The sequence below is a fragment of the Tachyglossus aculeatus genome, chromosome 14, assembly GCF_015852505.1.
Source record: "Tachyglossus aculeatus isolate mTacAcu1 chromosome 14, mTacAcu1.pri, whole genome shotgun sequence".
NCBI lineage: Eukaryota > Metazoa > Chordata > Mammalia > Monotremata > Tachyglossidae > Tachyglossus > Tachyglossus aculeatus.
In genome coordinates, this window is record NC_052079.1 from 1,111,939 (window position 1) to 1,138,151 (window position 26,213).

A 26,213-nucleotide genomic window follows, 5' to 3' on the forward strand; every position below is an offset into this window, starting at 1 on the left:
AAAGTTTTTAATTCCCTTCTCCTTTCAAATCGGACACCTACCCCTTCCCCCTTTGGGATTTTACTCCAATCCAAGACCTTGTCCGCGTTAACTTTTTATATTCCACTGGAGCCGCCAAATCCCCTTGGTTTCCCGGCCGGGAAAGCAAGGGAGGAGCCGCAGGATGTGCGCATGCGTCCTCCTCACTACGAATGTTCATTCATTCAATCGTATTTCATTCATTCATTCAATCGTATTTATTGAGCGCTTACTGTGTGCAGAGCACTGGACTAAGCGCTTGGGAAGTCCAAGTTGGCAACATCTAGAGACGGTCCCTACCCGACAGCGGGCTCAGTCTAGAAGGGGGAGACAGGGGACAAACCATATTAACAGAATAAAATAAATAGAATAAATATGTACCAGTAAAATAAATAAATAGAGGTCATGGGTTCTGTTCCCGGCTCCGCCACTTGTCAGCTGGGTGACTTGGGGCAAGTCACTTCACTTCTCTGCACCTCAGTTCCCTCATCTGTAAAATGGGGATGAAGACTGTGAGCCCCACCTGGGACAACCCGATTACCCTGTACCCCCCTCCCCAGCGCTTAGAACAGTGCTTGGCACATAGTAAGCGCTTAAGAAATGCCATTATTATTATTCTATATAGTGGTGTTTAAATTATACACATATAATTTATGTAATTATAAATATAACGTATATATAATCCAAACATCACAAGTGCTGTGGTGTTGGGCAAACTCACTCATTCATTCAATCGTATTTATTGAGCGCTTACTGTGTGCAGAGCACTGGACTAAGCGCACAAGTCGGCAACATCTAGAGACGGTCCCTACCCAACAGGGGGCTCACAGTCTAGAAGGTCAAATATATATTGATCTAGTGTGTATATATATATATATATATATTCATTCATTCAATCGTATTTATTGAGCGCTTACTCTGTGCAGAGCACTGTACTAAGCGCTTGGGAAGTCCAAGTCGGCAACATATAGAGACGGTCCCTACCCAACAGTGGGCTCACAGTCTAAAACGGGGAGACAGAGAACAAAACCAAACATAGTAACAAAATAAAATAAATAGAATAGATATGCACAAGTAAAATAGAGTAATAAATATGTACAAACATATATACATATATACAGGTGCCGTGGGGAAGGGAAGGAGGTAAGATGAGGGGGATGGAGAGGGGGACGAGGGGGAGAGGAAGGAAGGGGCTCAGTTATTATTATTAATCCCCCTTCTGTGCTTCGCAAACAGGTTGCTTCTTGCTTCTGAGCCCTTCTTGTCTCCTGAAAATCAGGACTCTGCACGGTCAGTTCCATCCAGGGCTTAGAACAGTGCTTTGCATATAGTAAGTGCTTAATAAATGCCATTATTATTATTATTATTATTAATATTAATATTATTATTATTCACTCTTCCGAGCAGGAAGACTAAAGGGAATCTTAAAGCGGGGGGAACAGGTAGAGCAGGAATCAACCAGGAGCTGGTGGAGGGCCAGCGAGAAGGACATGGCGATAGCAGGATTCAGGACGGTCCCAAATGAGCAGGACATTTAGTCACCTCATCACGGAGCCCAACCAGTGACGAACAGGTCGATTCGTGGGAGATGGACGGGCTCTCGGAACCTGCCTTCCTTTTGCTGTAAATTTAAAGATTGGAATGGACACAATCCAAAGGCTGTCTCGGCAAATCTGAAGTTAAACCGACCCATTAAGGTGCCAATTCCTTTGCCTTTTGGGTGGCGTAAACCCCAATCCTCAGTATCATCCAATCGAACAGATTTTAAAGCTGATAAAATGGGGAAAGAAAACTGATGGAAAATATGAAGTTTACATAACCATAACTCTTCATATATATATAAATATATCATCATCATCAATCGTATTTATTGAGCGCTTACTATGTGCAGAGCACTGTACTAAGCGCTTGGCAAGTACAAATTGGCAACATATAGAGACAGTCCCTACCCAACAGTGGGCTCACAGTCTAAAAGGGGGAGACAGAGAACAAAACCAAACATACTAACAAAACAAAATAAATAGAATAGATACGTACAAATAAAATAAATAAACAAATAAATATATTAAGTTGAAGACTAATGAACCAATGAACCGATTTTCTCCCACCCCAACTAGGGAGGAGAAATAAAGTGTTGTGCCCGGATTTACCTGGGGGCAGAGGCCGAGAAGGTCTTCCCCCTAATAGGTGTCCGTGACTTAAAGCTGATAAAATGGGGAAAGAAAACTGATGTAAAATATGAAGTTTACATAACCTTAACTCTTCATATATATATAAATATATCATCATCATCAATCGTATTTATTGAGCGCTTACTATGTGCAGGGCACTGGACTAAGCGCTTGGGAAGTACAAATTGGCAACATATAGAGTCAGTCCCTACCCAACAGTGGGCTCACAGTCTAAAAGGGGGAGACAGAGAACAAAACCAAACATACTAACAAAATAAAATAGATATGTATAAATAAATAAATATATTAAGTTGAAGACTAATGAACCAATGAACCGATTTTCTCCCACCCCAACTAGGGAGGAGAAATAAAGTGTTGTGCCCGGATTTACCTGGGGGCAGAGGCCGAGAAGATCTTCCCCCTAATAGGTGTCCGTGACTGTGTGTACAAATGTGCATGTATGTTCTAAAACGGCCCCCATCAGGATCCCGGCTGAAATCCAGGAAGCACGGGGCAGCTGGAGTTTCCCGGTCTCCCCCTTCTAAACTGTGAGTCCGTTGTTGGGTAGGGATCATCTCTGTATGTCATCAACTTGTACTTCCCAAGCGCTTAGTACAGTGCTCAGCACATAGTAAGCGCTTAATAAATACAATTGAATGAATACTGGGGTGAGCCCCTAACCAGAGGTAGTCAATCAGTCGTTCATATTTATTGAGTGCTTACAGTGTGCAGAGCACTGTACTAAGCGCTTGAGAGAGGACAAGATGACAATAAACAACACATTCTCTGCCCACAACGAGCTATTTAAGCAGCAGGCCTCCTGCCACCCTGTACCAGTGCCCAACGGTCATGGGCCCAGAGGCTTGCTTGTTCAGCTGTGGCCAATCGGCTGGCAACATGATGATGATGATGATGGCATTTGTTAAGCGCTTACTATGTGCAAAGCGCTGTCCTAAGCACTGGGGGGGATACAGTGTGATCAAGTTGTCCCACATGGGGCCCACAGTCTTAATCCCCATTTTTACAGATGAGGTAACTGAGGCTCAGAGAAGTCAAGTGACTTGCCCAAGGTCACAGAGCAGACTTGTGGTGGAGCCGGGATTCGAACCCATGACCTCTGCCTCCAAAGCCCGGGCTCTTTCCACGGAGCCACGCTGCTTCTCTTCTCAACGTGGCTTCCCGAGGAAGTCGGACCACTCCCCGATATCCCAGATTATGGAATGAAGGGGGAGGGAGCTGGCCAATCAATCAATTAATCATACTTATTGAGCACTTACTGTGTGCAGAGCACTGTACTAAGCGCTTGGGAAGTACAAGTTGGCAACATAATTGGCCAATCAATTGTACTGATTGAGTGCTTACTGTGTGCACCGTTTGGGAAACTACGATAAAGTTGCTAGACACTTTCCCTGCCCACAACGAGCTTACAGTCCACGGAAAGTGAGCCCACTGTTGGGTAGGGACTGTCTCTATATGTTGCCAACTTGGACTTCCCAAGCGCTTAGTACACTGCTCTGCACACAGTAAGCGCTCAATAAATACGATTAATGATGATGATGATGATGATGATGGGAAGTGACAGCACTTTCCCTGCCCACAGCGAGCTTACAGTCCACGGGGGTGACGGACATTTAATATAAATTATAGATACGGACACGAGTTCCGTAGGGTTGAGGGAAGGGTGGATCTAAGCGCAAGGTGACAGAGGAGGGAATGGGGAAAAAAGGAACGGAGGGCAGGACGCGGGCGAGAGGTCGGCGAGATGGAGGAACAGTGAATAGGTTGGCTGAGTGCGTGGGCTGGGGTTGGAATAGCGAGGTATGGTAGGAGGGGCAACTTGTTTTTTTTAATGGCATTTATTAAGCGCTTACTACGTGCAAAGCACTGTTCTAAGCGCTGGGGAGGTTACAAGGTGATCAGGTGGTCCCACGGGGGGCTCACAGTCTTAATCAGTCATAGTCACAGTCATAGTAAGCGCTCAATAAATACGATTGATTGATTAATCCCCATTTTACAGATGAGGTAACTGAGGCCCAGAGAAGTGAAGTGAAGTGACTTGCCCAAAGTCACACAGCTTACAATTGGTGGAGCCGGGATTCAAACCCATGACCTCTGACTCCAAAGCCAAGGCTCTTTCCACTGAGCCACACTGCTTCTCTTGTTGTCAACTTGTACTTCCCAAGCGCTTAGTACAGTGCTCTGCACACAGTAAGCACTCAATAAATACGATTGATTGATTGATTGATTGATTGATTGAGGGGGCATGGTTGGCTAGAAGTAGTCTTCCCCGCCGCGGCCGGGACAGCCCATTGCCATCTCCTTCCCAGCCCCGAAAGGGAGAACTGACCTCACCCCATGCAGAGGCTGGGCTCGTTAGGAGTAACGAGGGATTATTGAGGACCAATGGGACCATCATCAATCAATCATATTTATTGAGCACTTACTGTGTGCAGAGCACTGTACTAAGCGCTTGGGAAGTACAAGTTGGCAACATATAGAGACGGTCCCTACCCAACAGTGGGCTCACAGTCACATGGAAGAGTGTTGGCGCCAACTGAGCAAGTTTCCAAAGGAAAGGAGGGCCCTGTAAAGCAGGCAATAAAACAGCAGAATCGCTTTAAAGAGACCCATTTTAATACGCGACATCACTGGACTCATGCAATCACTACACTACAAAAGGGGAAACTTGAGCAGCGCTTCCAAGGGCTGGGATGGATCCGGGAACTAGCGAGGACACCCAAATCTGCAGATCAAGCTGTGGTGATGAATTCGAATGGATAAATATTCCAAGTTCAAGTGCCAACTTGAACAGTTACCCCCGCGAGAAAACCAAGCCAGACAAGGTCAGAAGCGGAAATCCTTTAGGGAGAGAATTCCTTTCTCCCACTCTGAAATCCTGCATCACGGAATCCCAGCTCTTACCACCGGTAATTCCCCTCCAGGTGAGTAACAACTGTTTTAAGATTAAATCAGCTAGGAAGAAGCAGGCTCTGTTCTAGGGTCAGCCTAGGTCTCGGTTCTTTACTTTTCTGTGGAAAATGCCCTCTTCATCAGGGGTGGGGGGGCTTTCCCCACATCAAACACAATCTCCAGGGGCGGGTTGTTGAGCGAACACCAGTCTGGGATGCGGCCAGTCTGATTGTAATACTCTTTGGCGATTGAACGGCTCCCCAGGATGTCCTGCAGAGCTCCGAAAATAGCTCCTGGGTGGCAGAATTACAGAAGTCAAAGGACGGACCCACACGCGGGTGCGCGGGTACCCACACGCAGATCCTGCCCCTCCCCAAAAAACCCACCCACCACCTTCCCACATAACAGGGGTCTCATTTACAGCCTTAACGCTCCCCAGCCCCTCCCACCACTACAAAACTACAAGGACGAGGGAAGATCTACCTCAATCCTTTTTTTATATTTTGTATTTGCTAAGAGCTTACTACCTGCCAAGCACTGTTCTAAGCGCCGGGGGTAGATACAAGGTAATCAATTTGGACACAGTCCGTGTCCCACGTGGGACGCTCGGTCTTAATCCCCCTTTTACGGATGAGGTAACTGAGGCAGAGAGACGTGAAGTGATTTGTCCATGGTCGCACCGCCGAAGAGGGACGGAGCCGAGATCAGAACTCAGGTCCTTCCACCTGCCAGGCCCACGCTCTACCCACTAGGCTTCCCCAACTCTCTACTATGGTACGGTACCCACTAGGCTTCCCCGCTTCTCTACCGTAGGCGCTTCTCCATTTATGACACCGCTTTTCCATCTTCACAGCTCGGTGTCAGTGGGAGGGCTGAAAGCAAGCAACGCCCTCAAACTGGATCCGTTGGACGTCATTCTCCCCTAGACTGCAAGCTCCTCGAGGGCAGGGATCACGCTTTTTAACTCTATTGTACTCTCCCAAGTGCTTAGTACAGTCCTCTGCACGATAGGTGCTCAGTAAGCACTACTGATTTAACATGAAGGATAAATTGAGAAGGAGTGTGGCCTGGTGGATATAGCCCGGGCCTGGGGGGTCAGAAGGACCTGGGTTCTAATCCCGGCTCCACCACTTGTCTGCTGCGTGACCTTCACTTCTCTGTGCCTCAGCTTCAACTGTGAGATGGAGATTAAGACCGTGGAGCCCCACGTGGTGTGTCCAACCCGATTTGCTTGTATTCATCCCCGTGCTTAGTACAGTGATGGCCATATAGTAAGCGCTTAACGAACACCACACTTACTATCATTAATAATTATTGTTAAGTGGCTGCGACGGGCCACGTGATCGCTTTACTCCAGACCGAGTCATGTTCCCATTTAAAAGCCAGGTTCCTTACCGCCCAGCCAGGCCACGCAATTGGGCTTTGCGGGGGACGTGTGAATTCTGAACGTCTTGGTGCCCAGCACGTCTTTGTATTTCGGTTTTTCCGCCAGGTAGCGGATTTCGGCCATCAGCCGGTGCAGGAACCCGGGCAGCATGGCGGTGCCGCCCATGACGACCACGTTTTCGGCCAGCTGCTTCCTGGTATCTATGGGACACTGGAGGGAAAGAGAAGAGGGGGACGCCCAGAGAGGGGCAAATGTTTCTTCCAGAGCTGCTCGCCAAAGGCTGGCCCTGCCTTGGAGCTCTTGGGGGCAGAGGGAACGGGGACCCCTTCCCTTCTCCATCGCCCAGTCTAGACTGGGAGCCCACTGTTGGGTAGGGACTGTCTCTAGATGTTGCCAACTTGGACTTCCCAAGCGCTTAGTCCAGTGCTCTGCACACAGTAAGCGCTCAATAAATACGATTGATGAGGAGGAGGAGGAAGGGGCGGTGGGATGACTAGTCTGTAAGCTTGTCGTGGGCAGGGAATGTGTCTGCTTTCATTCATTTAGTCGTATCTACTGAGCACGTCCTGTGTGCAGAGAACTGTAGTAAGTGCTTGGAAGACAACAACAATAAACAGACACATTTCCTAACCACAACAAGCAAGCACTTAGTACAGTGCTCTACACCCCGAAAGTACTCAATAATAATAATAATGACGGCATTTATTAAGCGCTTACTATGTGCAAAGCACTGTTCTGAGCGCTGGGGAGGTTACCAGGTGATCAGCTTGTCCCACGGGGAGCTCACAATCTTAATCCCCCTTTTCCAGATGAGGTAACTGAGGCCCAGAGAAGTGAAGTGACCGGCCCAAAGTCACACAGCTGACCACTGGCGGAGCCGGGATCTGAACCCATGACCTCTGACTCCAAAGCCCCGGCTCTTTTCCACTGAGCCACGCTGCTTCTCTGTATTCAATAAATACAACTGACTGAATGATGTGAATTCCAGTGCGGCAGGAAAAGGCTCTGGCAGTGGCAGAGCCAGCAATGGGAAGCGGTCCCCGTCAGGCCCGGGATCCAGACCCTTGAGACCCTTCTAGACTGTGAGCCCACTGTTGGGTAGGGACTGTCTCTAGATGTTGCCACCTTGTACTTCCCAAGCGCTCAGTACAGTGCTCTGCACACAGTAAGCGCTCAATAAATACGATTGGTTGATTGATTGATTGATTGAGGGCCTCCCAGCTTCATCCAGGCCGTGGGCTGTAGCCCCGCTGGCCGGCTGGCCATCTCCTCCCGCTCCGACTGGAGCCGGGGATGCCAGAGAGAACAGGATATCATCATCATCAATCGTATTTATTGAGTGCTTACTGTGTGCAGAGCACTGTACTGAGCGCTTGGGAAGTCCAAGTTGGCAACATCTAGAGACAGTCCCTACCCAACAGTGGGCTCACAGTCTAAAAGGGGGAGACAGAGAACAAAACCAAACATACTAACAAAATAAAATAAATAGAATAGATATGTACAAGTAAAACAAATAGAGTGATAAGTATGTACAAACATATGTACATATACAGAGGACGATATGATCGTTCGAGACAAGCTCGATCCCCTCAGAGAATGATGAGGCCTCCCACCTAGGCCTCGAGCCGTAGTAGCTGGCTGTCTTTTAGACTGTGAGCCCACTGTTGGGTAGGGACTGTCTCTATATGTTGCCAACTTGTACTTCCCAAGCACTTAGTACAGTGCTCTGCACATAGTAAGCGCTCAATAAATACAATTGATGATGCTGATGTCAGGCCCCTCCAGCGCCATCCCTGCTGCTGCCGGTATCCTGGAAGATGCTCCCTGGAGTCCTGGAGCTTCTGGGAACGAATGTGCGAGCCCCCGCTCCCGGCTCCATCCCACGCTACTCAACTCTTGGCCACAAAACCTTTGCACAAACACGAGTGCCTTCGTCACGTTGGATTCCTCAAAAGGAGGATGAGGGAACTGAGGTCAACAGAAGCAGCGTGGCTCCAGAGCCCGGGCTTTGGAGTCAGAGGTCATGGGTTCAAATCCCGGCTCCGCTGGGTGACTTTGAGCAAGACTTGACTTCTCTGGGCCTCAGCTACCTCTTCTGTAAAATGGGGATTAAGACTGTTAGCCCCACATGGGACCAGCTGATCACCTTGTATCCCCCCAGTGCTTAGAACAGTTCTTTGCACATAGTAAGCACTTAATACCATCATTATTATTATTATTATTCTCTGGCTCTCAGTTACCTCATCTGTAAGATGGGGATGAAGACCGTGAGCCCCGCCATGGGACAACCTGATCACCTTGTAACCTTCCCAGCGCTTAGAACAGTGCTTTGCACACCATAAGCGCTTACTAAATGCCATCATCATTATTATTAACAGCAACACGGCCCAGAGAAATCAGACTGCTTGCTTGTGCGGCCTCTCACACAATGAAAAAGCTTTTGAGAAGGACATACCTGAATGAGTGAATCCAGAATTAAAGTGGCCACGGACTTCTCTTCGTTGTCTTGTTCGAACAAGATTTCCACCACAGAATCTCTAGAGAGGGAGAAACCCGGAAAGCCACGTTGGGGGTGAGGCAGAGAGGGGTTCCCACAAGCCCTCCAATCCCGAGGCAGCAACGTGGCAGAAGCCGGGGCGGTCCTCCGATTAAAGCTCGCATCCTTTCCGAATAAAATTTCCTAAACGAAACTCCAGCCTTCGGGAGGGGAATTCTACCATTTCCAAATGAATTCGGGAAGGGACGTGATCATTTTCCCAGGGTTTTCTAGCAAAAAGGGTCTGTTGCCCATATTCTCGTCTCTGCGCAATCTTTCTTTTGTTTTGTGGTGAACTCCTCGATCCTTCTAGATGCTCTTGGCCACAAAACCTCGGGTGTAGCTACGACATCGGATGTAGCTAAGTCCCCTCCTCCTATGAGAATAATAATAATGGCATTTATTAAGCGCATACTATGTGCAAAGCACTGTTCTAAGCACTGGGGAGGTTACAAGGTGATCAGGTTGTCCCACGGGGCACTCACAGTCTTAATCCTCATTTTACAGATGAGGTAACTGAGGCCCAGAGAAGTGAATAATAATGATAATATTTGTCAATTCTTGGTGGCATCCTCGACTCCGCTCACAGTCTTAATCCTCATTTTACAGATGAGGGAACTGAGGCACAGAGAAGTGAAGTGACTTGCCCAAAGTCACACGGCCGACAAGTGGCGGAGCCGGGATTTGAACCCATGACCTTTGACTCCAAAGCCCGGGCTCTTTCCACTGAGCCATGCCGCTTCTCCTACTCCCCTTTATTTAAATGGCATTTGTTAAGCGCTTACTGTGTGCCAGGCGCTGTTCTAAGCACTGAGGTAGACAGAAGATAGTCCGGTTGGACACAATCCTCGTCCCACCTAGGACTCATAGTCTTAATCTCCATTTCACGGATGTGGCAACTGAGGCACAGAGAAGTTAAGTGACTTGCCCAAGCCCACACAGCAGACACGTGGCGGAGTCACGATTAGAATCCAGGTCCTCCGATTCCCAAGCCCGTGCTCCACCCCCTAAGCCGCACTGCTTCTCTAAGCAGTCCGTGGCTCAGTGGAAAGAGCCCAGGCTTTGGAGTCAGAGGTCACGGGTTCAAATCCCGGCTCCACCACTTGTCAGCTGTGTGACTTTGGGCAAGTCACTTCACTTCTCTGTGCCTCAGTGACCTCACCTGTAGAATGGGGATTAAGACTATGAGCCCCCCGTGGGGCAATCTGATCACCTTGTAACCTCCCCGGCGCTTAGAACAGGGCTTTGCACATAGTAAGCACTTAACAAATACCATCATCATCATCATCAGTCTGCTTTCCAAACTAATTCACGAACGCTAATTTCACCCTGTCCCTTGACCTACAGTTCTCCTCACCCGCCTCCCAATCTCTGCTTCCAAACGGATGGCTCGAAGGTTGGGAAGCAGCGTGGCTCAGTGGAAAGAGCACGGACTTTGGAGTCAGAGGTCGTGGGTTCAAATCCCGGCTCCGCCACTTGTCAGCTGTGTGACTTTGGGCAAGTCACTGCACTTCTCTGGGCCTCAGTTACCTCATCTGTAAAATGGGGATGAAGGCTGTGAGCCCCCTTGGGACCACTTGATCACCCTGTAACCTCCCCAGCGCTTAGAACAGTGCCTTGCACATAGTAAGCGCTTAATAAATGCCATTATTATTATTATTATTATCTAAACTCAGCTGAGTCGATAACATCTTACTGTGCTCCGCAGACTGGAAGCTCCTTGTGGGTAGGGGCTGCGTCTACCAACTCCGCTGTACTTTCCCAAGCGCCGAATACGGTGCTCTGCCCACAGTGAGAGCTCAATAAATACCCCGTGATCCGCTCAACTACAAGCAGGCTGAGACGACTTCTTTTTTTAACCAGCAGCACTCTGACAGGACTCGGCACCTGCGCAAATTACACTCAGGAGGATTCGGTGCGTTTCATTATGAAGAAATGGTAACCACGGAATACGTAGCTCGTCAAGGACGGAGAGTCAACCCCTAGGCATACTTCAATTAGCGTTCACTTGAAAGCTGCCTTTTTCCGGCTCCGCCGATTGTCAGCTGTGTGACTCTGGGCAAGTCACTTTTCTGCGCCTCAGTTACCTCATCTGTAAAATGGGGCTGAAGACCGTGAGCCCCCCGTGGGACAACCTGATCACCTGGTAACCAAAAACAGCACTTGGAACAGTGCTTTGCACATACTAAGTGCTTAATAAATACCATTATTATTATTACTGGAAGAAGCTGAAGGGGAATGGAAGGCTGGGGGGTGTTGGAGGGGGTGGGAGGGGGCTGGAGGGGGCGGGAAGGGAGGGGAGGGAGTTGGGCAAGTCACTTTTCTGTGCCTCAGTTACCTCATCTGTAAAATGGGGCTGAAGACCGTGAGCCCCCCGTGGGACAACCTGATCACCTTGTAACCAAAAACAGCACTTGGAACAGTGCTTTGCATATACTGAGCGCTTAATAAATGCCATTATTATTATTATTATTACTGGAAGAAGCTGAAGGGGAATGGAAGGCTGGGGGGTGTTGGAGGGGGCTGGAGGGGGCGGGAAGGGAGGGGAGGGAGTTGGGCAAGTCACTTTTCTGTGCCTCAGTTACCTCATCTGTAAAATGGCGCTGAAGACCGTGAGCCCCCCGTGGGACAACCTGATCACTTTGTAACCTCCCCAGTGCTTGGAACAGTGCTTTGCACTAGTAAGCGCTTAAAAAACGCCATCATTATTATTATTATTACTATTTCCCAAGGCAATGATTAAGCCGGCACGTTTCCTCTTCTACAGAACAAAATTCATTTCTCACATTATAACGAATGCCACGGCCGGGATGGAAAACCACTATGGCCACGGGCTGAACGATACATGTAAATCTAGTCCGCTCTGTCTCTGACCTGATCGAGCCGACGACATGTAAAATCTTCTCTCCGTCAAGCGGGTAGTCTACATTTGGAGGTGGCGGGGGCCGCTAAAAAACACAAACGCCGGGGGACGTTAGGACGGGGCCGTCACCTTCCGCCTTCGGAAAAAACGGTAAATGTGGAGCCAACCTACCTCGGCGCTGCCATCGATGTTAAATTTTGCTGCCTGGATTTGCAGCCCTCGCTGTAGGTCGCTCACAAAACAGGTGCGCACTTAATGGAAAAAACCAGTTAGTCAGAGCTTTCCCTCCAGCCGGGACTTGGGGCTGCCAATCAGCATCATCAATCGTATTTATTGAGCGCTTACTGTGTGCAGAGCACTGTACTAAGCGCTTGGGAAGTCCAAGTTGGCAACATATAGAGACAGTCCCTACCCAACAGTGGGCTCACAGTCTAAAAGACTGTGACTAAAAGACTGTGCCAATGGTTTGTTGGTGCTTGGTGTTAGGAAACAAGCTGCGATCCACGGGAAGGGCAGCGTGGCTTAGTGGATAGAGCACCTGGGAGTCCGAAGGACCTGGGTTCTAATCCCAGCTCCGCCACAAGTCTGCTGGGTGAACTTGGGCAAGTCCCTTCACTTCCCGGGGCCTCAGTTACCTCATCTGGAAGATGGGGATTAAGACTGTGAGCCCCAAGTGGGACAGGGGCTGTGTCCAAACTGACTACCTTGTACCTAGTGCTTAAAACTAGGCTTGGCACATAGTAAGTTCTTAACAAGTACCATTATTATTATTATTATTAAGGGCCCAGAGGACTTGATTGCCTTCACCTCCCTGAAGTCCACTTGTCCTGGACTTAGCGTGAACGCAGGTGGCATAATAATAATAATAATAATAATAATGGTATTTGTTAAGCTCTTACTATGTGCCCAGCACTGTTCTAAGCGCTGGAATTTGCTCCTAATGTTACCCTCCCGGCAGCGGAAGATTCTTGCCCAAATCCGCTGTTGAACCGTGGTGAGGTAAGGCCTGTCCGGAAGCAACTACAGCTCCTGTGTTTGAAGTCTGAGAGGCAGATGACTCAACATCTTAACGACTAAAAACCCAAATACTCAATAAAATACACATCTCCTTCACATCGCTTTGACAACTCCAAGACTTCGAGGGCGTTTTATAGTCTTCATGTTCGGTCAACACGCGGAAAGCAGAGACTTCCAGGGCGTTTTATAGTTTTCATGTTCGGTCAGCACGCGGAAAAGCACAGACTCGCCGTGATTTTTAGGCAGTTTCCAGCCTGCCCATGGGAATGAGTTTAGAATTCATCGCAGTCGACAGCCACTGATGGCCTCAACGCAATTCCTTTTGTATGCAATGCAAGTGCCATTTCATAAGAGTGGCCCTTCCACCTTGTGTCTAACCCTACGAGCATGGCTACACAAAAACATCAGAAAACTCTTCCAGCCTTTGGGAGGAAAAGCAGCGCATCCCACTGCATTCCGTGTGGTCCCCAGTCCAGAGGAAGCTGTGAAATTAACATGAGAAGGAAATGAACTTGGAACCAGGTGGAGAGTTTTACCTTTGATGTCCTCTAAAATGCTTTCTGGAACTGAACCTGAAAGAAAATAGGCACTATTTAGAAAAGCAGAACTTCAAATACATTCAGTTTACTGGACTAAAAGTGCCGAGACAGATTGACAGTTTGGCATAACAGAAACTCTTTGGAAAAATAAAGCAGCTTGAAAGAGCAACTTTCTCTTTAGGAAAGAAAAGTGCGCCAAATGGACTTAGCTCCAGGCTGAAATTCCTAGCCTTTTAAAGCAGAACTCAATCAATCAATGATATTGATTGCTTACTTTTTGCAGAACACCGTACTAAGCGCTTGGGAGAGTACAACCCAACAATATAATAGACTCATTCCCTGCCCACAGTAAGCTTAATCTAAGAGGCACAAAGCAAGCACTCAATGAATACCACTCATTTATACAATATCAACGAATTGATAAACTCAATCCCCGCCCACAGTAAGCTTAGTCTAAGAGGCACATAGCAAGCACTCAATAAATACCACTCATTTATACAATATCAAAGAATTGATAAACTCATTCCCTGCCCACAGTAATTTTAGTCTAAGAGGCACATAGCAATCACTCAATAAATACCACTCATTTATACAATATCAAAGAATTGATAAACACATTCCCTACCCACATCGAACTCGATGTTGATATGACAAACGGCTGCCTAATTAATGCTAATTTAGATGTTCGATCGTGCGCTGCTGCTGTCTTCTCAAGCGGAGACAGTAAGCGTGACCCACGCCCCAAGAAGACTCCACCAGTTCTGCTGCTAATTCCTGAGCCCTGGGTGAAGATGGCATCGAGAGTTCAAAATTGGGCAAACACTCCCCAGGCTATCTGCCCCCTCTCTCTGCGACTTGGGCTGCAGAAGTCTGGGAGGTGAGAAGGCCCCTAAAGCGAAGTAAGTTTTCCCCACTCTGGAACCGGGCAGGCGGGAAGGCCGGCCATTCCAAGATGCCAAGACGTCAGGGTTAATGCTCACTTCGGGGGCTTCTTCTCACCCCACCTTCCCGTCAGCACCAACTTCTACCCTGCACCCCATTTCCATCGCTCGGAGAAGAGGCCAATGGCAGGCTGCAGTGTAATCTGTCTTCTTCCAACTTTGGGTTAAGGGAAGCCTTCCCAGCTCCTCTTGCCTGCTGAGACCATTTTTCCCAGTACTTCGCCCACGCCGTTCCCAAAGATTCTGACAGGGAAACGGGATTCACTCAGAGCCATGTTTCCCAAGGCCCTCAGATGAACATTGGGAGAGGCGGGCCACGGTACTACCAGTGCAGCTAGAACTGCATTCCCATGCAAACCACGGGGATCGGTGAGTGGCCCCGGGAGAAGAGGCTCCCGTTTAGCTCCTGAACGGGAGATGGGCATGAACCGGAGCAGACCCTCGCCCCCCACCCCTCGCCCAGCCTCGGAGGGTACAGAGCCGGCCTTACCCATCACTGACGGAAGATTCTGCGCTTTGGCTACACTTGTGTCCACGGTGCACTGCTCCAAAAGCTGGGACTCCAGCTCCCTAAAGTTTGTGAAGAGAGTGACTGAAATGAAAATACGTTCATCCCAAGCTCGCTTCCTTATTCCCGGATGCCTTCCGGCTTATAAAAGCAAGGAGAGTGAGGTAATCTGGAGCCAGATATGTGGAAGGCCAATTCATACCCAGCAACTTCTCAGTCAATCAATTAATGAATTAATAGTACTGATTAAGCACCAACTGTGGACGGAGCACCGTACTAAAGTGCGTGGAAGAGAACACTACCGTTACAAGATGAGCCCTCATCTCAAGGAGCTCCAGCCTAGTGAAAGAGACAGTCATGGAATGATTCAGACAGAAGATGAGAAGGGGAAGGGGACAGAGGAGAAATGCCGGAGCATGTCCCCGGCTTTGGGATCCTGGGAAGCGGCTCATCTCTGAGCATGGGCCACTCACCTGTGAAGGGCCTTCCCCCCAAGGGGAAGCGCTCCCCAGCAATTCAGAACTGGTACTCCTTCATACACCTAGCCGCAGGGTCAAGGAATCCTTCTGTCCGCACTAGGAAACGGTACTATTACCATTGCGATTCCCACTCTGGACACGGTTCGAGGCAGGGAGAACCCGACCGGGTCTCGCTGCCCGGAAAAGGCCATTCGAGGGACGTGAGGACCATCAATCCGCTTTCAAGTCCACCTTTGGAACGCTGCTATGGTCTTTTCGGCAGGAGGTACCTCGGACCATATGCACCTCCGTCCTTACCCTACCCCTCCTCTGCAACACAGCTACTGGGCCAGAGTCCTCAAGGAAGTGCCCAGGGATCTGGGTGTGTGAAGCTGGAAAAGTTGGGGTGACCGGAATCCTGAATGTGGCCCGTCAATCGGGCAGGCCTTTCACCCAAGCACCTAACCCTGTTTACACAGACACGATCCGGCACCTGTCAGGCAAACTGGGTGAACTTTACCCTGCGCAATGAGGTCCGAATCTTCTCTGGCCTGGGGTGAGCTGAGACTGGACCCCGGGCTCGATGCAGCTGGGCTGCGGCCTGGCAGACGGCCGGGCCCAGGACGCCGACTCGTCGGGGTGAGCCTTCATCCCCACTGACCCCTTCCTGTGAAGTCCCAGATCCTGATGGCCTGGGGGTGGATGGGGAGGGAGGAAAAGGTGCAAACGCACTTGGATAAACCCGAGGCCCAGATCCATCCTTGAGAATGTTTGGATCATTTTTCAATGCCTCCGCTCATCCTTCCGACAACAGTCCAAAGGGCCTCTAGCTTGCTCGTGACCCTGAGTCAGAGAGAAATGGCACCTGTGGCACTAAGAATGTACCCTCCTCCCCCTTTTATCCAGAGCTCACTCTGCCTCACTTTCTACTACCGTTCTGAAACAGCAGCCTGGAAAATCTCACTGTGGCAATATGCTCCTCTCACCTCGAAGAGCCCAGTGGGTGAAAAACCCACCCTTCCCCTCAACCTACATTCCGATATGAAATAAAAAAATAATAAAAAACATAAAAATAATAACACGTACGTAATGATAGTTATTACAGATCTCTGATTTGAGCTTTGGCTACAGACGGACCTGCTCCAGAATACCGCTGAACTCGACAGGCTGACGGGGGCTTCGGTGTCAATGTCCTGTTCTAGATTCACCTTGCTAACTGCCCGTCGATTACTACCAGCAAAAGATACAGGCAACACCATGCTCTCCCGATAGCCACAGTCTAGGACCATGGCCGAATTGATCCCCAGCGTCAGAACAGCCATCAGGTGGCTCGGAGCAAAAAGCACAGAGGGTACCTGTGGAAAAACACAAAAAGTTTAAAGGAAGAACAGTCGCTGAGGACATGGAGGTTTAGAGTGCCACTCTGTCACTGCCATTGTCACTGCATTTTTTAAATGCTTACCGTGTGCAGAGCACTGTACTAAGTGCTTGGGAGAGTACAATGCAACAATAACCCGACACATTCCCTGCCTGGGATGAGATTACAGTCCAGAGGCTCGGTGACCCTTAAAACAGTGCTTTGCACATAGGAAGTGCTTAATAAATGCCATAAAAAAATCAGACAGCGATTCCTTTATCTAAAGATATTTTGTGGGGTTTGTGGAGAGTCTCCTTTTGATACGTGATTGGGGGCAGGGGGACGAAGGGAGCTCTTTAGGTCTACTTGTACATATTTACTATTTATTTTGTTAAGGATGTGCATATAGCTTTAATTCTATTTGTTCTGACGATTTTGACACCCGTCTACATGTCTTGTTTTGTTGTCTGTCTCCCCGCTTCTAGACTGTGAGCCCGTTGTTGGGTAGGGACCGTCTCTAGATGTTACCGACTTGTAGTAATAATAATAATAATAGTATTTGTTAAGCGCTCACTGTGTGCAAAGCACTGTTCTATGCGCTGGGGAGGATACAAGGTGATCAGGTTGTCCCACAGGGAGCTCACGGTCTTAATCCCCATTTTACAGATGATGTAACTGAGGCCCAGAGAAGTGAAGTCACACAGTTGATAAATGGCAGAGCTGGGATTCGAACCCAAAACTTCCCAAGCGGTTAGTCCAGTGCTCTGCACACAGTAAGTGCTCACTAAATACGACTGAATGAATGAATGTTGCCCAATGCCAACGCCCCTCAGAATCGGAACGATGGATGGGAAGCAAGCGTCCTTGGGCGTCACCCCCACGGTCCATTCATTCATTCACCCAATCGTATTTATTAAGTGCTTACTGTGCGCAGAGCACTGCACTAAGCGCTTGGGAAGTCCAAGTTGGCAACATATAGAGACGGTCCCTACCCAACAGTGGGCTCACAGTCTAGAAGGGGGAGACAGACAACAAAGCAAAACATATTAACAAAATAAAATAAATAGAATATGTACAAATAAAATAGAGTAATAAATACGTACAAGCATATATACATATATACAGGTCCAGCCTCAGCAGGGAAGGAATCCAAGCCAAGCCCCAACCACCTTCTCTAGGCTCCCTCCCCTTGCCCAACACTCTGACCCTGTGGGCCCAGGACTGGGTTTCTGTGTCTCTCTCCCCCGATCCCAAATGCCCAGCCCAGCCCCATCCCAAATTCACCCCCTTTCTCAAAGTGAAAATTTCACACTCCTGCCTGGGAGACTGAATAGCAGCTGCAATGAAACTCCCCCCCCCCCTTCCCCGATGATCAATACCGAGGCTCCAAATTCAGCTGCGAAAGGCCTCCATTAGCGTGGGTGAGCTGAACGAAAGAGGTACCTCAAAGTACTTGAAAAGGACGCGGGTGAGAGTGTCTCTGAAGTGGGAGGGACACAGCACCGACTCGATCACCACCACTCGCCGGTCTCTCGGGTTCACCAACAGGTGCCTGGGAAGGGAGTTAGGAAACGGATCTCGGTAAAAAGGAATCCGGGAACTGTCCTTCCGGGGTCTGCGGGGTCCCGGAGTCACCCGTGTGGGCGCCTTACCGCCGAGGGGCCCCCAACCTCTGAGCCTTCACACTCAAAACACGGGAAATATGAGGGTGATGGGGACACCCGTCACCCGATGCCCCAGGCATCTTAGTAGCCGCCCCGAGACTCGCACGATCGGCGACCACCGCCGCCGAGCCCGGAGGCCCTGGGATGATATGGACACCAGTCTCCCCGGAAATGCCGCTGCAGGGAACAGACATGCCCACCCCTGGCTCCGGATCACGGTTGGCCGCCTTTTGTTAATATGTGTTGTTTTGTTGTCAGTCTCCCCCTTCCAGACTGTGAGCCCGCTGTTGGGTAGGGACTGTCTCTATGTGTTGAAAGCTTGTACTTCCCAAGCGCTTAGCGCAGTGCTCTGCACACAGCAGGCGCTCAGTAAATACGACTGAATGAATGAATGGGCTCACAGTCTCCTCCTCCCCCTCCCCACAGCACCTGTATATATGTTTGTACAGATTTATTACTCTATCTTACTTGTACCTCCGTCCCCTCCCCACAGCACCTGTATATGTGTTTGTACAGATTTACTATTCTATTTATTTTACTTGTACATGTTTACTATTCTATTTATTTTATTCTGTTGATATGTGTTGTTTTGTTGTCTGTCTCCCCCTTCTAGACTGTGAGCCCGCTGCTGGGTAGGGACTGTCTCTATGTGTTGCCAGCTTGTACTTCCCAAGCGCTTAGCGCAGTGCTCTGCACACAGTAGGCGCTCAGCAAATACGATAGAATGAATGGGCTCACAGCCTCACAATCTCCTCCTCCCCCTCCCCACAGCACCTGTATATATGTTTGTACAGATTTATTACTCTATCTTACTTGTACCTCCATCCCCTCCCCACAACACCTGTATATATGTTTGCACAGATTTATTATTCTATTTATTTCACTTGCACATATTTACTATTCTATTTGTTTTATTTTGTTAATATGTGTTGTTTTGTTGTCTGTCTCCCCCTTCTAGACCGTGAGCCCGCTGTTGGGTAGGGGCCATCTCTATATGTTGCCAACTTGTACTTCCCAAGCGCTTAGCGCAGTGCTCTGCACACAGTAGGCGCTCAGCAAATATGATTGAATGAATGAATAAACGGGCTCACAGTCTCCTCCTCCCCCTCCCCACAGCACCTGTATATATGTTTGTACGGATTTATTACTCTATCTTACTTGTACCTCCGTCCCCTCCCCACAGCACCTGTATATATGTTTGTACAGATTTATTATTCTATGTATTTCACTTGTACATATTTACTATTCTATTTATTTTATTCTGTTAGTATGTGTTGTTTTGTTGTCTGTCTCCCCCTTCTAGACCATGAGCCCACTGTTGGGTAGGGACCGTCTCTATATGTTGCCAACTTGGACTTCCCAAGCGCTTAGCGCAGTGCTCTGCACACAGTAGGCGCTCAGTAAATATGATTGAATGAATGAATAAACGGGCTCACAGTCTCCTCCTCCCCCTCCCCACAGCACCTGTATATATGTTTGTACGGATTTATTACTCTATCTTACTTGTACCTCCGTCCCCTCCCCACAGCACCTGTATATATGTTTGTACAGATTTATTATTCTATGTATTTCACTTGTACATATTTACTATTCTATTTATTTTATTCTGTTAGTATGTGTTGTTTTGTTGTCTGTCTCCCCCTTCTAGACCATGAGCCCGCTGTTGGGTAGGGACCGTCTCTATATGTTGCCAACTTGGACTTCCCAAGCGCTTAGCGCAGTGCTCTGCACACAGCAGGTGCTCAGTAAATATGATTGAATGAATGAATGAATGAATGAATGGGCTCACAGCCTCACAGTCTCCTCCTCCCCCTCCCCACAGCACCTGTACATATGTTTGTACAGATTTATTACTCTGTCTTACTTGTACCTCCGTCCCCTCCCCACAGCACCTGTATATACGTTTGTACAGACTTATTATTCTATTTATTTCACTTGCACATAGTTACTATTCTATTTATTTTATTTTGTTAATATGTGTTGTTTTGTTGTCTGTCTCCCCCTTCTAGACCGTGAGCCCGCTGTTGGGTAGGGACCGTCTCTATATTTTGCCAACTTGGACTTCCCAAGCACTTAGTAGAGTGCTCTGCACACAGTAGGCGCTCAATAAATACGATCGAATGAATGAATGAATAAATACGATTGAATGAATGAATTGAATGAACAGGACATTGCCGGATGGAGACAAGATCCACGCCTTTGTTCCCAGCCCCCACCCCACTGGGTGTCCCCTGTCTCTCCGGTCACCCTTCTCTTGGCCCCTGTCCACCTATTTCAGTAACGGGCATCGTACGTCCCCATTTCCGACCCACGGGCAGCGGGATAGACTGACCGTCACCCCAAACCAGGAGTTCCTCCGGGGAAAGGGGAGACAAATACCACAATTATCATTATGATTATTTTATTGATCACGTCCGATGGGAGTAACTAAGTTCACAGAAGTCCCACCTTCGAAGTGCAGTTTATGGAAGTTTGGGAACCAAACACCTTGCTCTAGAAAGATTTCATTCATTCAATCGTATTTATTGAGCACTTACTGTGTGCAGAGCACTGTACTCGGCAGGTGACAACTGCACAGAGAGAAAGACTCAAGGCCACGAACAAAAGGCAAAACATAAATCCATCTTACCTGAAGTATAACATGTGGATGAATTCCTTCAGGTAGGAATACAGCTCTTCTGTATTAATGTTGTACTGAACAACTTTAACAGGCTGCAGAGACATAACACGCGAAAATATGATTTGGAGCCATTTTGGTATTGCCGAACACGTTCTGAATCTGAAAAACATCTTCATTCAAGAATGCTGAAAGATACCATTTTTAATGAAGAAGTTCCGGGTTGGGTTTCATTTTCTAATGCCATGCCTTTCATAATAGCAAATAATGATATTATGCGGGGAGGCAAACTTGAAAATGAAAGCTCTATTTTGGTAAGTCAAAGATGATTCAAAGGCTCAGGGAATTATATGAACGCTTTAGACTGTAAGCTCGTTGTGAGCATGGAAAGCGTCTACCAACGCTATTATACTGTTAACTTCTAACCACTTACTACAGTGCTGTGCCTACAGTAAGCGCTCAATAAGTACCATTGATGGATTGATGAATGCAATTATTCCCAGCCCAGTCCAGGAGACCCTGGGCTCTGAACCCCATCCTGAGCTGAGCAGCAGAAATGTTAATAATAATAATAATAATAGTACTTGACCAGTGCTTACCTTTGTTAGAACTGTTGTATGCGCTGGGGTAGATAAAAGGTAATTAGGATGGACAGAGTTTCTGTCCCACATGGGGCTCACAGTCTAAGTTGGCGGGAGTAGGATTTACTCCTCATTTTACAGTTGAGGTAAAAGAGGCACAGAGAAGTGAAGTGACTTGCCCAAGGTGACACAGCAGACACGTGGCAGAGCCAGGATTAGAACCGAGTTCCTCTGACTCTCAGGTTCATGCTCTTTCCACTAGCCATGCTGCTTCTCAATTATTCTCAATTATTAAATGATCACCATGACGCCTTCAATGTCAAAATCCATCCAGCAATACTATTTACTGAGCACCTACTGGGTGCTGAGCACCTTACAGTGTGTTTGGAAGATCAAGACAGAGCTCAATCGTAGGCAGGAATCGTCACTTCTTATTTCTGTACTGTACTTTTCCAAGCGTTTAGTACAGTGCTCTACACACAGTGAGCACTTAATACGATTAAATGAATGAATGAATGATCCCCCCTTTGACTGTAAGCACCCATAGGGCAGGGGAGACAGTTGCTTTAAAAATATATATATATAGATAGATAGACAGATAGATAGATAGATAGATGATAGATAGATAGATAGGTAGATAGATAGGAGGAAGCAATACAGTTCTCATAGATAAATAGATATAGATAGATAGATAGGAGGAAGCAATACAGGATTTTCCATTTTATTCTGCACAATTGACCAGGCAAACATTCGTCACACAAAGTTGTAAAGTTTGCCCCCAGACATTTTAGGAAGAGTCATTAAGTGGATTATTATTTAGTTATAGGAGACTCTCATGATTCCAAAGTTAACTGTTTCTGCTGAATTTATCAGCTGAAAAAAAAATCAATTCTCATTCTACTCATGGATAAGCATTTGTTTTTGTAAGAGACACCTGTTTTTAAAGTACAGGGCGAAAGTTTCAAGTATGAAAGAAGAGTTATGTGGAATAGCAGCATAGTGATTCCCCGAAGTAAAACAAGAACTATAAAAGGAGACAGTGGAATAGACATATTTCCAAGTAATGCAGTAGAATATTCGCTTTCTTTCTGAAAAATTTCTCTTGAACGTAAATACCTTTTATTCAGAGTATTTTTTTTATAAAACTATATTTTAAGATACTAGGTATTAAATTGTAAATACCTTAGACATGCCAGGTTTCTTTATTTCGCTAGGAATTATACATCTTGGTCCTGTTTCACCAGCAAATCCACATCTGAAAAAGGCAGATGGACATTTTTAAACCTTGAGGATTCTTTTTTTTTTCTTTACATGATGTATAATTAATCAAGACCATTTATTGGGTGTCCAACATGTGCGGGACATTGGAGCGCTTGGAGAAATGCATTCAATGTAGAAGACCCGATCCCTGACCAAGAGGAGTTTACAATCCACTCTTCCAAGCGCTTAGTACAGTGGTCTGCACAGTAAGCGCTCAAAAAATACAAATGAATGAATGACTTAAAACAGTTTCTGAATAGACGGAAGAAGTTCTGAAAATCAACACGCACAAAAGTGTGATTAGAAGCTCTAAGTGTGGAAAGGTTGTGGTGACAGTTGGGAGGTGGTGACTGTGGGGGGAAAAAACCATTAATCAGGGCGGGCCTCCTGGAGGAGGTGGGATTTCAGGAGGGTTTTGATGTTGGTCAGAGCTAAGGCCTGGCAGAAGTGAAGCAAGTCGCAGCAGGGTGGAAGACATAACCACTGGTAGGCAACTTGAGGGAATAATAATAATAATAATAATAATAATGGTACTTGGTAAGTGCTTACTCTGCGTCAAGCACTGTTTTAAGCAATGGGGGAGATACAAGTTAATCAGTTCCTGTCCCATTTGGGGCTCACGCTCTTATTCTCCATTTTTCAGTTGGGGTAACTGAGGCCCAGTGAAGTGACTTGCCCAAGGTCACACACACAGACAATTGGCGGAACCAGGATTAGATCCCATGACCTTCTGACCCGAGCTCTAACCACTACACCACACTGCGTAAGTCTCTTTAGGGGGAAAAAAAAATCCCTCAGGTTAAATAATTGCAATGGTGATAACAGTGGTACTGGTTAAGGGTTTACTACCTTGTAACTCCCCCAGCGCTTAGAACAGTGCTGGGCACATAGTAAGCATTTAAATGCCATCACTATTATTATTATAGGACAAGTGCTCGTCTATGCCCTGGGAGGAGGAGGAGGGGAGGAAGAGAGGATGGGGAGGAAGAGGAGGACGGGTGGAGGGGAGGAGGAGAGAAGGAGGAGGAGAGAAAGGGAGGAAAATGAGGAGATGAGGAGGTGTGGAGGGGAGGAGAGGAAGGTGAGGAGGTCTGGAGGGGAGGAGGGAAGGAGGAGAGGGTGAGGAGGAGAGGAAGGGGTGGAAGATGGGGAAGTGTGGAGGGGAGGAAGGGGTGGAAGACGAGGGGAGGAAGATGAGGAGGTGTGGACGGGAGGAAAGGAGGAAGGTGAGGAGGTGTGGACGGGAAGAGAGGAGGAAGGGGTGGAAGAGGAGGGGAGGAGGGGGAGGAGAGGAAGGTGAGGAGGGAAGGAGGAGGACAGGAAGGGGTGGAAGATGGGGGAGGAAGATGAGGAGGTGTGGAAGGGAGGAGGAGAGGAAGATAAGGAGGTGTGGAAGGGAGGAGGAGAGGAAGGTGAGGAGGTGTGGAGGGGAGGAGGGGAGGAGTGATGGGGGAGAGGATGAGGAGGAGAGGAAGGGGTGGAAGAGATGAAGAGAGGAAGGGGTGGAAGAGGAGGGGAGGAAGATGAGGAAGTGTGGAGGGGAGGAGAGGAGGAAGGTGAGGAGGTGTGGATGGGAGGAGAGGAGGAAGGTGAGGAGTTGTGGATGGGAGGAGGAGGAGAGGAGGAAGGGGTGGAAGAGGAGGAGAGGAAGGTGAGGAGGAAAGGAGGAGGACAGGAAGGGGTGGAAGACAGGGGAGGAAGATGAAGAGGTGTGGAAGGGGGGAGGAGAGGAAGGTGAGGAGGTGTGGAATGGGGGAAGAGAGGAAGGTGAGGAGGTGTGGAAGGGAGGAGGAGAGGAAGGTGAGGAGGTGTGGAGGGGAGGAGGAGGAGAGGAAGGTGAGGAGGGAAGGAGGAGGAGAGGAAGGGGTGGAAGAGGCGGGGAGGAAGATAAGGAGGTGTGGAGGAGAGGAGGAGAGGAAGGTGAGGAGGTGTGGAGGGAGGAGGAGAGGATGAGAGGAAGGGGTGGAAGATAAGGAGGTATGCAAGGGAGAAGGAGAGGAAGGGATGGAAGAGGAGGGGAGGAGGGGGAGGAGAGGAAGGTGAGGAGGGAAGGAGGAGGACAGGAAGGGGTGGAAGATGGGGGAGGAAGATGAGGAGGTGTGGAAGGGAGGAGGAGAGGAAGATAAGGAGGTGTGGAAGGGAGGAGGAGAGGAAGGTGAGGAGGTGTGGAGGGGAGGAGGGGAGGAGTGAAGGAGGAGAGGATGAGGAGGAGAGGAAGGGGTGGAAGAGATGAAGAGAGGAAGGGGTGGAAGAGGAGGGGAGGAAGATGAGGAAGTGTGGAGGGGAGGAGAGGAGGAAGGTGAGGAGGTGTGGATGGGAGGAGAGGAGGAAGGTGAGGAATTGTGGATGGGAGGAGGAGGAGAGGAGGAAGGGGTGGAAGAGGAGGAGAGGAAGGTGAGGAGGACAGGAGGAGGACAGGAAGGGGTGGAAGACAGGGGAGGAAGATGAAGAGGTGTGGAAGGTGGGAGGAGAGGAAGGTGAGGAGGTGTGGAATGGGGGAAGAGAGGAAGGTGAGGAGGTGTGGAAGGGAGGAGGAGAGGAAGGTGAGGAGGTGTGGAGGGGAGGAGGAGGAGAGGAAGGTGAGGAGGGAAGGAGGAGGAGAGGAAGGGGTGGAAGAGGCGGGGAGGAAGATAAGGAGGTGTGGAGGAGAGGAGGAGAGGAAGGTGAGGAGGTGTGGAGGGAGGAGGAGAGGATGAGAGGAAGGGGTGGAAGATAAGGAGGTATGCAAGGGAGAAGGAGAGGAAGGGATGGAAGAGGAGGGGAGGGAAGATGAGGAGGTGTGGAGGGGAGGAGAGGAGGAAGGTGAGGAGGTGTGGACGGGAGGGGGAGGAGAGGAAGGTGAGGAGGTGTGGAGGGGAGAAGGAGGAGAGGAAAGTAAGGAGCAGCGGAGGAGAGGAGGAAGGGGTGGAAGAGGAGGGGAGGAAGAGAAAGAGCAGGAGGAGGAGGCAGAGGAGGTTCGGTTGGGTTGTACTGGGTCGGTTTGGGGGGGTGTTGATTCCGGCGCCCGGCGCTGCCCGGGGGGGCACTGACTTGGTGAAGGCCTCTCCCAGGTCGATGACGACGGCCGTCTTCTCGCCGCCGCTCCCCAGGCCCTCGTACAGCGGCATCGCCCGAGGACGGGTCGGACCGGACCGGACCGGCCCGCTCTGAGGGGGTGGGGGCGGGGGGCCCGTCCGAGGCGGGGGGTCCCGGCTGAGGGGGACCCTAAGGTGGGGGGGGGGGGGGTCCTGTCCGAGGGAGGCTGTCAGTCAGGCGGGGGGATCCTGCCCCTCTGAGGGGGGGGGGGGGTGGCGGTCCTGGCTGAGGGGGGGGCGCCTGAGGCGGAGGGATCCTGTCTGAGGCGGGGGGGCCCTGTCTGAGTTGAGGGGGGTCCTGTCTGAGGCGGG

At 49.0% G+C, this 26,213-nt stretch overlaps 1 protein-coding gene across 1 annotated transcript; it reads right to left on the reverse strand.

Moving 5' to 3' along the window:
* Positions 1-4,801: 4,801 nt before the first annotated feature.
* ACTR10 (actin related protein 10) lies at positions 4,802-25,986 on the reverse strand. The gene is made up of 13 exons (XM_038756856.1): positions 25,858-25,986; positions 22,750-22,822; positions 20,999-21,081; positions 18,149-18,257; positions 16,596-16,703; positions 15,364-15,431; positions 14,873-14,952; positions 13,439-13,474; positions 12,057-12,136; positions 11,897-11,970; positions 8,942-9,023; positions 6,495-6,696; positions 4,802-5,392 (listed from the first exon to the last, which is right to left on the reverse strand). The coding sequence occupies exons 1-13, from the start codon at positions 25,932-25,934 to the stop codon at positions 5,211-5,213; spliced, it is 1,254 nt and encodes a 417-aa protein (XP_038612784.1). The 5' UTR covers positions 25,935-25,986; the 3' UTR covers positions 4,802-5,210.
* Positions 25,987-26,213: the final 227 nt, after the last annotated feature.

What these genes read in the sequence shown, in the direction of transcription:
- ACTR10 (XM_038756856.1), bottom strand. Translation starts at nt 25,934, where the DNA reads ATGCCGCTGTACGAGGGCCTGGGGAGCGGCGGCGAGAAGACGGCCGTC. An exon ending in CTGGGAGAGGCCTTCACCAA is followed by an intron (nt 22,823 to 25,857) that starts GTCAGTGCCCCC and finishes TGCCTTTTTCAG; the next exon opens with ATGTGGATTTGCTGGTGAAA. An exon ending in TCCTTTTCAAGTACTTTGAG is followed by an intron (nt 16,704 to 18,148) that starts GTACCTCTTTCG and finishes GTTTTTCCACAG; the next exon opens with GTACCCTCTGTGCTTTTTGC.